This window comes from Argentina anserina, chromosome 3 (genome assembly GCF_933775445.1).
Source record: "Argentina anserina chromosome 3, drPotAnse1.1, whole genome shotgun sequence".
Lineage (NCBI taxonomy): Eukaryota > Viridiplantae > Streptophyta > Magnoliopsida > Rosales > Rosaceae > Argentina > Argentina anserina.
In genome coordinates this window covers 31,638,503-31,652,520 of record NC_065874.1, presented here as the reverse complement: position 1 = coordinate 31,652,520, position 14,018 = coordinate 31,638,503, and the positions used below count along the sequence as shown (strand labels likewise).

Genomic DNA, 14,018 nt, shown 5'->3' with positions numbered 1-14,018 from the left:
TAACATGTAGCTTTCGTATTGCTTCACTAACTGAATCAATCTATTTATTTTGTCCCATCAAATTTTTTTGGTTAACTAACTTCATTATTTCACAGTTGATAGGGGATTCTGATGATGCTTATATTGTCCGAGGAAAAATATTGAGCGATGCGACACGTCTTATTCATCGATCATAATCAAAATTACGCTATACATATTTTTCTGTCAAAGGTTTGTGTTTTACGAACTAATAAAAATGAAAATTCTTGGTGGAACTGATGAGGGAGTACACAGTACATATTTGTTTATTTCGTCAGAAATAAGGTTGAATCAAGTCCATGGAAGCGCGGGTGGTATTTGTTGCATCATTTCATAACAGAAAATAAGTCAACTAAAGCAGAGAGACATACTTAATTCTGCTTCCTCTTGGTAACCAAACCAAATCTCCAACCCCTCTTCACCAGTTCAACAATGGGAATGTGAGAATAACTAATTTTGAAAGTGAACTTTACACTCATGAAAATCTTTCTTTGGTCTTGTGACAAATGTTCTTTAATTACTTGCAGTACATAAAGATCAAGATTGACAGATTTATCAATCACATTATTACATTACTACTAGTACTGTGCATTAATCCTAGTTTAAACCTCGAGTAAATACATTTCCACAGTGAGTTGAGCAAATCTCTATCCTTTGGTAAATTTGGTGAAGACTTGGAGACAAAACTACCTTAACAAGCCAAAGCACTACAAAAAATGACCATTTGGGGGTTACAAATTTAGATGTAAAAAGAAGTGGGAATACCAGTTCAAACAATATTAAGCACAACACCTCCAGTAGTGGGTGCACCAAATTTCCTTTCCGGTTGGACTAATATGTTCTATGATAAAAGAACAATAGCATCCATGTTGACTTCAAAACCTAATTTACATAGGCAGTATCTCAATATGAAATAAGAACTAACTAAAATTGCACCGTTTCCCGCTTAATCCAGAATGTATAAATAGCTGCTTCCCATAGTCTTCTAACACACAACTACCATAACTAGCAATGGAGGCTTCCAGCTTTACTCTCAAGCCATGGAGCTCCTGCCTCCTTTGCCTTCTCGCCTTCTTGACTCTGCTAGCTTCATTCGCAGCTGCTGAAACTCACTACCATGAATTTGTTGTACGTCTTCTTCCATGCTGCTCAGTTCATCATTCCTTTTCACCATCCTAGAGTAACATGGACTCGATTATGAATATTTGGTTTTTCTTTGTGTGGACTGAAATAGGTTGGAGCAACTCCAGTGAAGCGGCTCTGCAGAACTCACAGCACACTTACAGTCAATGGCCAATTTCCAGGACCAACTTTGGAAGTCAGAAATGGAGATTCTCTTGCTGTCAAAGTTATCAACAGAGCAAGATACAATGTCACAATCCACTGGTACTTATCATAATACAAATTTATACAAGGCTTCACAAAAACAAATGTAGTTATACAGTCATCTTCATTCTGCTAACAATTTAGTATTCAGGCATGGAGTTAGGCAGCTACGAAATCCATGGGCAGATGGACCTGAATATGTCACACAATGTCCCATCCAGCCAGGAGCTAGTTACACATACCGCTTCACAATTCAAAACCAAGAAGGCACTTTGTGGTGGCATGCCCACAGCAAATGGCTTAGAGCCACTGTCTATGGAGCTCTCATTATCTATCCTAAATTGGGATCTTCATACCCCTTCCAAATGCCCAAGAAAGAATTTCCCCTTCTACTCGGTAATATCCCAAAAACAATTTCAAGCTTCCCTCCTATCTATATAAAAGTACAAACACAGAATAACTTACTAAGAGTTTGGAGTTTCATGGCAACTAAACTCTTCATTATAAATTATAACACAGGTGAATGGTGGGATAGGAACCCAGAAGATGTCCTGAAGCTGGCAACCTTCACAGGAGGACCGCCCAACGTCTCTGATGCATATACCATAAATGGTCAGCCTGGCGATCTCTATAGATGCTCCAAACAAGGTTTTCTATTACTCCCTACTTTGCTTTATTAGATTGTAACATCAAGCGGATGATCTGACAAAACTTATACAATACAGGAACTGTGAGAATCCCAGTGGAATCTGGCGAGACAATTCTCTTGAGAATCATCAACTCTGCACTCAATCAAGAACTTTTCTTCAGCGTCGCCAACCATAGATTAACTGTTGTGAGTGCTGATGCATCCTACACCAAACCTTTCACGACGAGAGTCATTATGGTAGGACCTGGCCAAACTACAGATGTCCTCCTCACGGCTGATCAGCCCCCTGCTCATTACTATGCTGCTGCACGTGCCTATCAAACTGCTCAGAATGCAGCTTTTGACAACACCACCACCACTGCCATCCTTGAATACAAGTCTGCTGCTGCTTGCGGTTCAAAGAAAGGGAAATTTTCAGCACCAGTACTGCCATCATTACCAGCCTACAATGATACAGCAACCGCAACTGCATTTAAAGTTCAGTTTAAGAGCCCTTCCCGGGTCCAACTTCCTATGCAGATCAACGAGAACCTATTTTTCATTGTAGGTTTGGGACTGATTAACTGCACAGTTCCTAACAATCCTCGGTGTCAAGGACCAAACAATACTCGTTTCACAGCTAGCATGAACAATGTTTCTTTTGTATTCCCAAGAACCACCTCCTTAATGCAAGCCTACTATAATGGTATACCCGGAGTCTTCACCACAGACTTTCCGCCAGTTCCTCCAGTACAATTTGATTATACTGGTAATGTGAGCCGGGGGCTCTGGACACCTAGTCGTGGAACTAAGCTCTACAAGTTAAAGTATGGTTCTAGTGTACAAATTGTATTGCAGGACACAAGTATTGTCACAACTGAGGACCATCCTATGCATCTTCATGGGTATGATTTCTATGTGGTTGGATCAGGATTTGGCAACTTCAACCCCAGAACAGATCCAGCTAACTTCAACCTCATTGATCCACCACTGAGGAACACCATTGGAACAAATCCAGGTGGATGGGTAGCTATTCGTTTTGTGGCTGATAATCCAGGTATTTTTCCTAATTTTAGATAATAAGCTTTCTTCTTAGTTCATGCTCAGATTCACTATATTGATACTTTGACTTAAAACCAAACATAGGTATCTGGTTGATGCACTGTCACTTGGATGCACATATCGTCTTGGGTTTGGCAATGGCTTTTGTGGTAGAGAATGGAAATGGACCACTACAGTCCGTCATACCTCCCCCCGCAGATCTACCCCAATGCTAAGTTATCAACAGAACATCAGTAGTCCTTTGCGTTTAGTTGTTGCAATCGCAAGATTTACTGTCATCTTGCAACTTTGTAGTTTTACTATGTAATGGTTTGGGTGATGTCGATGTCATGGATTTCTCTGTGGTTCCTTTTACTAGAAATGGAAAATGCTCCGGCAAGTAGCTAACTTGTCATGTGTATGAATTGTTTTCAAGATCAAAGGAAAGAGTTTCTGATTTGACATAGTTTGCATATCTCAGAATTGATACTTTAAAACACGAAAGAAAAAAAGCGAGCTCAACCTAGGTAACACATGGTCAGATAACTATGGTTACTACATGTCCTAACGTGAGATCATACCTTGTTGACTGAGCTTCCATAGTCAAGTAGAACCACAGATAACAGCAAGCAAACAAACAAAAACTAGAAAGTAGCTTGCTAAAAGTAGTTGTAGTAGCCAAAGTATGGAGTACGAATCATGAATATGATATAAGAAGGTGCCAAGATGATGCAGCAGCATGTGGTATAAGAAGGTGCCAAGATAATGCAGCAGCATATGGTACTGGATAACGCGATTCAACTGATTGCACTTAAAGTGTAAAACTCATAACCACAATTGGACAAACACCTTTTTTTTTAGGTTTTATTTGGATAATGATGGTTACACCTACTCTCAGGCAAATTAAATACAAAGTCAAAAAAAAATAACATAAACGAGATTTATCTAGCTAGCCAGGAATGAGTTTCACTAAAATTAGAAAAACTTGTCAGTTCAGGACACTCACCGATCAGGCAACAAATTTCTGACAACGAGTATCATTATGGATATTCTGGCATCGACACGAACAGAAGCGCATGCCACACCTCACACAGGTATAGTTGGAAGCCGAACCACAAACAGTGCAGAAATGCCGGCGGGAGGTAGAGCTCGGAGGTCCTACTGCTGCCTTCAGATAGGATGGGACATGAGGCGGCAAAGATTCAAGATTAGCCTGTTTTGTGGGAAAACTTACATTAGAAAAGCTATAGTGGCAATTCAAATCCAATTAAGGAAAATACAGGCAGCATTTCCTCATTACCTCTTGTAAAAGCTCAAGGAATGTTCTCGGTGCCTTCCTGGCCTCAAGAGCTTTTGCCTGCCGAGTTTTACGTTTGGTGCCCTTAGGCTGCTTCTTTTGTATATATCCTGCACCAGGAGTTCAAATTATAGTTTTTTCTTATTCCTCCAACATTACCAACAATCCAGCACAAATAGCATAACTGATTGGCTATTCGCCTCCAAATTCAAGAAAACCACATCAAAAAATCCCACGCTCCGACTAACCTACACTTAGTAAACACAACAAAAGGCTCAACCAGAAACCTCCCATTTTCTCACATACCATCTCAAACACAGCTAATAAACACATGTAGCATAACCCAACAACCCAAAAAGATTCAAATACATATCTTGAAACCATGAAATCCAAAATCACACACATCCCAGAAGGGTTACACTTCCGCATAATGAAACACAACAAACCTTGATCCTCATCATCAAGAGAAGCTTCATCATCGTCATTGACCTCCACAGTTTCCAACCCAGCATTGTCATTCTCCAAAGCTTCAAGCCTAGCAAGTGCAGCCTAAAACCATCCACATAACCCATCACCACTAATAACCAAAACCCAAAAAAAAAGATTGCTTTTTTATTTTCATAATGAAACCAAAAATTAACCTGGGTGCGGTTATCAGTGCTCATAAGGGCAGCAGCCATTTTCGAAGCCACCTTACGGTTCCGGCTCGACGACCGGCGGAAGGGGGCGGACACGTCATCATCCATGGTGGGTGAAGATAGAGGTAATAAAGAGAATCTAATAAGGTAAGACAATGGGAATCGAATGTTGGAGATGAAAGTAGCAAGCTTTATGGGTGAGCTTAGTTTACAGCTCTCAGACTGCGAGTGAGTTCAGCTCAAACTCCTCCCTCCGCGGCGAGAGGTTTGGGCTTTTTGTGTGGTTTTTACATTTTTACTACCCTGGACCTGGAGCCCTAAACAATTTTTCATTTTTACTCATAGTTGGAATACTATGATTATATATATGATTTCTCAGTTGCGGAAGTCCGGATGAGTTTCCGTTCAAATTTCTATTATTTCTCCATGATTTGGAAGTCGACGATGTCATTTTTTCTCGCTTGAGTGACACCACACTTTTTTAGACGCTACTGTGATGAAGAAGAAAACAAAAGAGATCGGGATCAGTGGTGCAGTTATGAGTGAGGTTGTTGCACAAACCTTTGACCCCAATCTCTTTCGCTTTCTTATTCATCATAGCAGTATCTAGGAAGGTGTGGTGTTACTCTGGTGAGAAGAAACGGCGTCGTCGGCGTCCGAATTATGGAGAAACAACAAAAATTCGAACGGAAAACCCATTAGGACGTCTACAACTGAGAAACACTATATATATATATATATATATATATATATATTATAAATATTGTATGTAAAATTGTGTAAAATCCGAATTTTTTTATGAAACTTGCTACAATTAGAAGTGAGGGTAAATTGAAAATCACACATATACATCAAGGTTCGTGGTTTTCAGAGAATGTATATCATTTTAAGCATTAAGAGGATGCATGCATGCTAGTATCACTAACCAAAAAATAAAAAAGGCATGCTAGTATCAAGCTAGGTCATGTGATTGATAAACATACAATGTGAGCCTGAGCGGCTATGTTCTCAGTAAATAGCACTTTATACAAATTGATCGAGTACATAATTTACACATGGAAGTTTTAGATATGAACATAATCACTTTACACACTGAAGTTAAACCCTAAACTCTATCAATTAAACATCGACTTCAACCTTGACATTACAAAAATCTACATGCCATGGACTTGAACTTAAATCATTCACCATCTCTAACATAAATTTAGGCCACCAGTAAGTCCAGCTTTACCTGTCCCTTCCCCTCTCAAAATTTGCTGCTGTACCACTAAAACAGAACCAGTGCCACCAAAATCATCAGAGGAAAGGAAGTCCCCCATTATACCTAATTCTTGATTCTCACTCCAATTTGATAACCCATCCAGAAGAACAGGATTGATCCCTTGTTTTCTCCCCACTATCCATACATCACAAGTATCATCATCCAAAGCTTGTATTGCTCCTACTGTCTCTGCCCCATTCTTCACTACCACCTCTTTATAAGCAACCCTCTCATTCCTCTCATTCTTTACCCAAAACCACGTCACAACCCCATCATCCATTTTCTTCTCTATCTCATTATCCCCTTCGAAATTGTATGAATGAAATCGAATCACAGATAATGACACGTTAGGATTCCCGACCATCCTATCAGCTAGACACAAAGCCTCCCTCGCATCCGCGCCTCCCAAAAACAACACGACAAAGTGTAGATCGGAGTGTCGGAATGCCATGAGTGGATGTCTGAGGTGACCCTTATCGACTAGAACAGCAACCGAGCAAGGTGAATGTGCTAGAACATTTGTGTTGACATGCCTAATCCCAGATCTCACCATTTCTGTCAATTTACCTCCAAGAGTGTCCAGGCATTCCTTGTGAAAAGGTAAGATCATAAGTGTGGCTCTTTTCACCAGTGCTAGCTCACAAATATCTTGGTACATTGTTCTGATTGGTGCTATGGCTGTAAAGTTAAAGAGCTTGACATAGTCACCTTTGCTTTCTTGATACAACTTAAGGCATTGTGGATGGTTTGAGAGACTGAATATTTCAGCTCAACCTCGTCTTCTTGCTTCTGATGGTCTATAAACACAGGAGAAGCACGGCCAACTAGCTCGATGAGGCGAATGGCAAAGATCGAGAATGGGGTGCTTATTGTTGGATTGCTGACTTCAAGAAGGTTGATGAGGCCAGCTGTGCTATCTTCATCGTATATGACTAGAACTATTCGAAGTTCTGCGTCTGTAGTTGGGGTGTTCTGAATTGTTCTTCTTTTGTGAACCATATATGGTTTTGTTGGGTCATATAGGATGCTGATCAAGGGTGTGACTGTTGCAGTCACTATTGTTATTAGTAGCACAAGCATCGTTATTCCTGGTGGCCCCATCATCTGCAGGAATGTATAGGCAAAATAGATGGCATCTCATGAGTTTTTTTATTGAGTTACAAAATTACGGCCACATTTCTGAATAGTAAATTGGATAGATAATCACATTCTCACTTGTAAACCCTAATATTTACATGACACAAGCTAAGATGTGTTATTACCAATATGCATGCATGATCGCTAAGTGTTGGAATTAGTTAAAGGGTATTCCTTAAGTGAAATTAATTAGTGTGTTAAAACACCTGATAATCTCATGCTTGCAGAAAACTAATCTACAACTATACACAGTACCAACCATCGATATAAAAGTTCAAATTATAACAGTCCAATGCAGTTGTGTAGTAAAGATTCTTACCCTCTTATCTATCCAATGGAGAAATAGTATTAGCTCCACCTGACCTTTTAGGCTCATAACAAGGCTAAGAACAGCACTATCTCTGAATGGCACTTCAAAAAACATAGAAGTAGCAAAAGTAGCTATGAATTTAGAAGAGTAACAAGTTATAACCATGGCAAACAATGGTGCCAAGGCATCCCAACCCGCCATACTCATAGCTTCAACATCAACGAGAAGACCTATAGCAGCAAATGAAAATGGCATCAAAATCTCCATTATCAACGTCTCATTCCTCTCCACCAGTGTCGAACCCAGCGGCGGGCCATCTGGAATCACTATAACCAACCAAAACGGCCCATTAGCAATAGCCACACCGAACATGTCCGTGAAAAAGCCCATAACCATAACCAGCAACAAAATCCCAACCACATAAGATTGGTCAACATATTGACCATCCGGGGTGTCATCAATAATTTTCTGCATGATTTTCCTTATCACGACCATAGTGAATGCCAGCATAACCACCAAAGAAATGGTGTACCAGAGGACGGCTATGGGCTTCCCCTCCCCTTGTTTAGCTGCCTCGAAGACGATTATAGCGGTGAGCCCGATCCCATCGCTGATCACCGCTATCGACAGCGCAACTCGCCCTATATCGGAGCTAAGGAGATTGAGCTCTTTTAGTATGGGGTAGATTACAGGGAACAATGGAAGGGCTAAAGTTGAAGCAATTGCTCCTATTGTTGAGAGTTTTCCTAGCTCTTTGTTCATTGACTTACGAAAAATCAATCTAACACTTGCTGTCATTATCAAAGGGATGAACACTCCAAGCACTGCTATGGCCAATTGCTTCTTCTTTGTTCTTGCTACCACGGACATATCCATTTTCACTCCGGAGATAAAGATGAAATACATGAATCCCATTACTCCAATGTTCCGAATAATAAATTGTGAATTTTCTGGGAACACAACGGCGGTGAACTTCTTGCTTCGTCCTAATATTGACGGTCCGATGAATATCCCACCCTATGAAATGAAATAAAACTAAGTTGATCGAGACGCACAGTCATAACAACACACAACAATAAATTCAATAGAGGACTTACAATGATTTCCGACACGATTTTAGGTTGTCTGAAAGGCTTAAGAAGAAAACGAACACCGCGAGTGGCGACGATGACCAATAAAATCTCTAGCAAAACGAGTGTGAAGGGAGTTTTCAAAGGGCTCTCGCCAATATATAGAGCCAAGGGATGTGCCCCTGCAGTCGGTTGGCATTTAATTATCCCCGGAGGGTAGACATTGTTGAAACCATGAAGCTTGGACGACTCGTTGCCGCTGCCGGCGGCCTGAGCTTTCACGGTGGCTTGAAAGACATCGGAGTAGTTTTGGTCCCAATATCGGGGCTCCGGGACCGAGGAACGGTACAGTGGGAAATCCCTAACCATGCAAAATAGTAGGATATGCAAGAGGATTTGAAAGATAGAAAGAGAGAGTGAAGGGAGGCTAGCTATATAGGGGTTGTGGATTTGCGTTGAAAGAGGATTTGATCCATATGGAGTTCACTATCTGTTGTTTGGTTCACCGTTTTTCTTAAAAAATTTGTGAGGTTGCTGATGCAATTATCGATAACCGTTGTTCCTAGAAGGATAAAACTAACACGATAATTTATTGTCCTTCAATAGAGTAAAATATTGGTTTCAAAACGGTACATTGTTGCATGTTATATAACCCGAAATGATGCGACTGTCATTATACATAAGTGGGTTTACAAAATTAAAATCAATTGTCAACTAAAAAGATTTCATGTTGCATATCATGTCATTATGCTTCCAATAAAAAATAAAAATACTCATACAACAGTGCACCATAGATAAACTCAAAACATTATATGCAATATTGTAAAAATTAGTCACAATATACCCTCCAAAGTGTTCTTGCTATTTTTTACTTTCTTGCACATTTCAATTCAATAAATTCAAAATCCTATCACTGTTCCGGGAGAATTACTATTCTACCCTTGTGTGTGTCTTAGCCTAATAGGTTTCCCAATAGGAGATAGATTAGCATTTCCGTAGTAGATTAGGTCTCCGAATCCTACGGGATTGTGGTCTTGTAAATGCCTATATATAGGCCCCCATATCATTCAATAATACACAAGTATTTCATCCTCAAACACGTTATCAGCACGAAGCCCTAAAACCCTGAACCTTTTAGAGCCTTCCGAAATTTTTCCTCCGCCCCCGCCGCACCGCAGCCTCCTGCCGCCGCAGCCTCCTGCCGCCCTGCAGCCCCGCAGCCCTGCAGCCCCGCAGCCCCTGCACGCAGCCCCGCAGCGCTTCCTCCGCATTCGCTCCGCAAAGAAATCTTTTTGCCCCGCAAGTCCCCGCATCAAATCATTCAAAATTGCTCCTCCCGCATATTCACGCAAGAAACGTGAAAGTCACAAGCAAAGACTTCGCTCAAGAGAAGCTACTCCCGTATACTACAAACCTTCCAAGGTAAATTTTTCATAAACGTTCCCGCTTTTGAACGTATAGATATATTATATCGGGCGCTATTAGCCTTCTTCTTGTCTTAATTCCGGCCTTTCTTATAACGCCGATGAGACTATAGAGGGATGGGTTTCCCCTCTTGGTCGATGTTTTCTGTGTGACGGTCCTGGGGGAGTCACGATTGTTTTGAAAGGGAAGTTAATCGATTTTCGTGTGGTCGCCTGAGTGCACCGCTGTTTTGGGTGCGATCATGAGTATCGCCGTTTGCATCGATTTTTCTTGTGACCATATACGTCACCCCTTCTAATTCCTATTATACTTGAATCTAATCGATTTTGTATTCGTGTTTGTAGATGTCATCGCCATCTCGACCGGAATTTGGCCTTCTTGATCTAGAAGGAAAGGAATACCACCGCTGGGTTTCTGACATGGAACTCGCTTTCGAGAGCCGAGGGATTGAAGGCATGTTTGCCGACCCTCCTGCTGATTTCCCACCTATGGCTAAGACTCAGACTCTCATCTTTATGAGACGTCACATCCATGCAACTCTCAAGAGGCAATACTTGAACGTAAAAGATCCTAAAGAATTATGGGACAAACTACGCTTGCGGTACAACAACGTTCATGATAAGCTTCTTCCTGAATTGACCGTTAGATGGGATAACATCCGTCTATTGGACTATAAGAGAGTGGATGATTTCAATCAGGATATGCTATGCTTGCAATCCGATCTTGGCACCGTTGGTGTCATTAAGACCGACCTAGATCTTCTCTATAAGACATTGGACACGTTTCCAATCAACTATGAGGTTCAAGCTCACACGTACCGCACTCATGTAGAGGAAGGGAAGATCCGGTCTTTTGCCGACTTAATGGCACTCTTAGCTAAGAAGGAGAGATATTCTGAGATTCTCCTCAACAACAACAATAGACCTGTTGGCACTAAAAGAATTTCTACGCCACAGTCTAACTATGGGAAAGGTCCTAAGCAACAGAATCAATCTAGGAACGCTCCATATCAGCACCAAAATAACAACTCTCGTGGTGGGAGGCAACAAGGACGATCTTGGCCCCGGTCCAATACTTGGAAGTCAAAGGCTTACACCCAGGTGGCAAATCCACTAATTCCCAAGTGTGATTTTGCATGATAGAGTCAACCTCACTTTTGATTGCTTCTTTCCACAGAGGACCATCAGTAGAGCTTACTGCCTCTTTGAAGGTACGGGGATCACCTTCAACCATATATGACAGAAAATTAGGTCCATAGGATTTTGCAGTCCTTGCCCTTTTACTTCGTCTAGGTTCAACCTCAGACTCAGATTCGGACTCTGACTCAGATTCTTGATCCTGAGCATCATTAGTTTCGGCTCGGTTGTTTTCACGTGCCCGTTTAGAAGAATTAAATTCATCTCTAGACTTATGTGGAAATACATTTTCAAAGAATGATGCATTTCTCGATTCCATTATCGTATCCTTATAGATTTCAAGAATATTCGAATCGTGAACTAGGAATCGATAAGTCGAACTGTTATGTGCATATCCAATAAAGATGCAATCAACTGTTTTAGGCCCATTCTTCACCTATTTAGGTTTAGGAATTTTCACTCTTGCCAAACATCCTCATACTTTTAAGTATTTGTAGGATGGTTTTCTCCCTTTCCATAACTCATATGGACTTTTCTCTTCTTTCTTTTTTGGCACCTTATTTAAAAGGTAATTTGTTGTGAGAATCGTGTCTCCCCACATGTTGGGTGGCATCCCAGAACTGAGTATCATAGCATTCATAGTATCCTTTAGAGTACAATTTTTGCGTTCTGCTACACCATTGGATTGTGGTGAGTATGGAGCAGTCCTTTGATGTATAATCCCATTCTGAGCACAAATCTCAGCAAATGGCGATTCATACTCACCCCCTCGGTCACTTCTTATTAACTTAATTTTCTTGTTGAGTTGGTTCTCAACCTCATTTTTATAGAGAATGAACTTCTCTATAGCCTCACTCTTGCATTTTAGAAACTACACATAACAATATTTCGTGCTATCATCTATGAAGGTAATATAGTATTTATTATTCCCTCTAGATAACGTTGATTTTAAATCACACACATCTGTATGAATTAGATCAATGGGTTCAGTGTTTCTTTCAACACTTTGGAAAGATGATCTAGTCAGTTTTGTCTCTACAGAAGTTTACAATTATGCATGTTAATTGACATATATTATATTCTTCACTACCATAAATTAGGAAGACTCATATATGTGTAATAACTAGTTTTTGACAATAAACAATCCACCACCCATGGCTCTATATCAATTTCAGACAAAACACATTTGTCAACACTGAGTTTTATACTCATAAAACCCTTAAGAACATACATCAATTTATTTGATAATTTTAGTTCCGTTCTACAGATCAATCCAAAAACTTGGCTTGGTCATACCATAGCTCTAAGTCATTTAGTCCCCAGTCATAATCACTGACTTTTTCCATATTATCCTCTGATATCATGCAACAGAGGTTCATGTCAGCAACCTCTTGAGTGACGGCTTCAATCAGGTTTGTCTCCTTCTTTTTGTTCCTCTTTGGTTTGTTGCAGTCGACAGACTTGTGACTAGTCTTGTCACAGTTGTAGCACTTGCCTTCAAACCTTGGCTTCTTGGAGATACCTCATTTCGGCCCCAGCTTGGACCCTTGATACTTGCCTTTCTTGTTTTTGGAACCTTGACCATGTTCCATCATGTTTGCCTTAGCAGAGACATCATTGATCCATGCTTTCTTTTCGGATCCTCGGTTGTCTTTCTCAATGCGAAGCCTAACCTCTAGATCCTCCATGGTCATTTCCTTTCGCTTGTGCTTCAAATAATTCTTGAAGTCTTTCCAAGCAGGTGGTAACTTTTCAATAGCACATGCCACTTGAAAACTTTCACCTAGCTGCATTCCTTCATCGTGAATCTCATGCAGGATTAGCTGAATCTTAGAGAATTGACTCATCACAGTTTTGGAATCCACCATTTTATAATCAAGGAAGCGGCCCACGATAAACTTCCTGGCAGCCGGCATCCTCGGTTTTATATTTTTTTCTCCAAGGATTCCCATAGCTCCTTTGCCGTTCCCATGCTAATGTACACATTGTACAATGAGTCGGCTAGACCATTCATGATATAATTCCTACATAAGTAGTCAGAATTATTCCATGCATTCACAGCAGCAATCTTTGCTTGATCGCCTTGGTCATCTTCCTTGAACTCAGGAGCATTCTCCGTAAGAAATCTTGCCAGATTCAGAGTGGTCAGATAAAACATCATCTTTTGTTGCCACCTCTTGAAATGCAAACCATTGAACTTCTCAGGTTTTTCCCCATGGGATACTGAGACAGGTACAACGGGAGCAGTAGGCACAGTTGGCACCAAAGGTCCCTTGCCATTTCCAGAATTTTCTCCGTTATTCATTTTTTGGAAACTGAAACACACACACTAGGTGTAAGTTTACTTGAAAAATTGTAGATAAATATCGAATACAAATTATATAAGCAATATCAAATATAAACGTCTTAAGATTGTTGGAAGAACAGTGATATATTGCGTATATAATTTAATAAACTGAATTATAAATAATTATAAATCAGAAACCAATATAATTATAATAACGAAGACCACGAAAAGAAATTCAACCAAAATACCGAACGATTGGTGATGGAAGAACTAGTCGAGACGTGTGTGATACCACACTATCCTTAAGACGTTTACGCCTCCTCTACCGGTGCAAGGATGCTCGGCGCTTGTCTCCCAGGATATAACGACTAAACAATTCTAGAAAGTTGCACTACTATCTAGAACCTTCAACGAACTCGAAAGGTACCTATTTCTATCACCAGA

The 14,018-nt window shown here is 40.4% G+C and overlaps 3 protein-coding genes across 4 annotated transcripts; 1 reads left to right on the top strand and 2 right to left on the bottom strand.

Annotated features, from left to right (window-relative positions):
- Window positions 1-782: 782 nt before the first annotated feature.
- On the bottom strand, window positions 783-5,197 carry LOC126786127 (SWR1 complex subunit 6). Of its 2 annotated transcripts, none has more exons than XM_050511846.1 (5): window positions 4,952-5,197; window positions 4,757-4,859; window positions 4,314-4,420; window positions 4,020-4,226; window positions 783-1,358 (listed from the first exon to the last, which is right to left on the bottom strand). In XM_050511846.1, the coding sequence occupies exons 1-4, from the start codon at window positions 5,054-5,056 to the stop codon at window positions 4,023-4,025; spliced, it is 519 nt and encodes a 172-aa protein (XP_050367803.1). In that variant the 5' UTR covers window positions 5,057-5,197; the 3' UTR covers window positions 783-1,358; window positions 4,020-4,022. The 2 variants fall into 2 exon arrangements, with proteins under 2 accessions (XP_050367803.1, XP_050367804.1); XM_050511847.1 differs by having other exon boundaries at window positions 783-1,278.
- Window positions 1,030-3,773, top strand: LOC126786126 (laccase-13-like). The gene is made up of 6 exons (XM_050511845.1): window positions 1,030-1,146; window positions 1,253-1,404; window positions 1,496-1,740; window positions 1,864-1,992; window positions 2,070-3,029; window positions 3,119-3,773. The coding sequence occupies exons 1-6, from the start codon at window positions 1,030-1,032 to the stop codon at window positions 3,247-3,249; spliced, it is 1,734 nt and encodes a 577-aa protein (XP_050367802.1). The 3' UTR covers window positions 3,250-3,773.
- A 944-nt stretch (window positions 5,198-6,141) lies between the features above and the next one.
- Window positions 6,142-9,095, bottom strand: LOC126788843 (cation/H(+) antiporter 24-like). The gene is given in 4 exon segments (XM_050514855.1): window positions 6,142-6,944; window positions 6,947-7,313; window positions 7,666-8,673; window positions 8,754-9,095. Coding segments are annotated over 4 exon segments (2,520 nt in total).
- Between the last annotated feature and the right edge of the window lie 4,923 nt (window positions 9,096-14,018).

Bases quoted from the DNA above. Each gene is read 5' to 3' on its own strand.
- LOC126786126 (XM_050511845.1), top strand. From the start codon at position 1,030: ATGGAGGCTTCCAGCTTTACTCTCAAGCCATGGAGCTCCTGCCTCCTT. The intron at 1,147-1,252 runs GTACGTCTTCTT...GGACTGAAATAG, and splicing joins CTCACTACCATGAATTTGTT to GTTGGAGCAACTCCAGTGAA. The intron at 1,993-2,069 runs GTTTTCTATTAC...TATACAATACAG, and splicing joins CTATAGATGCTCCAAACAAG to GAACTGTGAGAATCCCAGTG.
- LOC126786127 (XM_050511846.1), bottom strand. From the start codon at position 5,056: ATGGATGATGACGTGTCCGCCCCCTTCCGCCGGTCGTCGAGCCGGAAC. The intron at 4,421-4,756 runs GTTTGTTGTGTT...CTCCTGGTGCAG, and splicing joins TCTTGATGATGAGGATCAAG to GATATATACAAAAGAAGCAG. The intron at 4,227-4,313 runs GTAATGAGGAAA...CCCACAAAACAG, and splicing joins TCCTTGAGCTTTTACAAGAG to GCTAATCTTGAATCTTTGCC.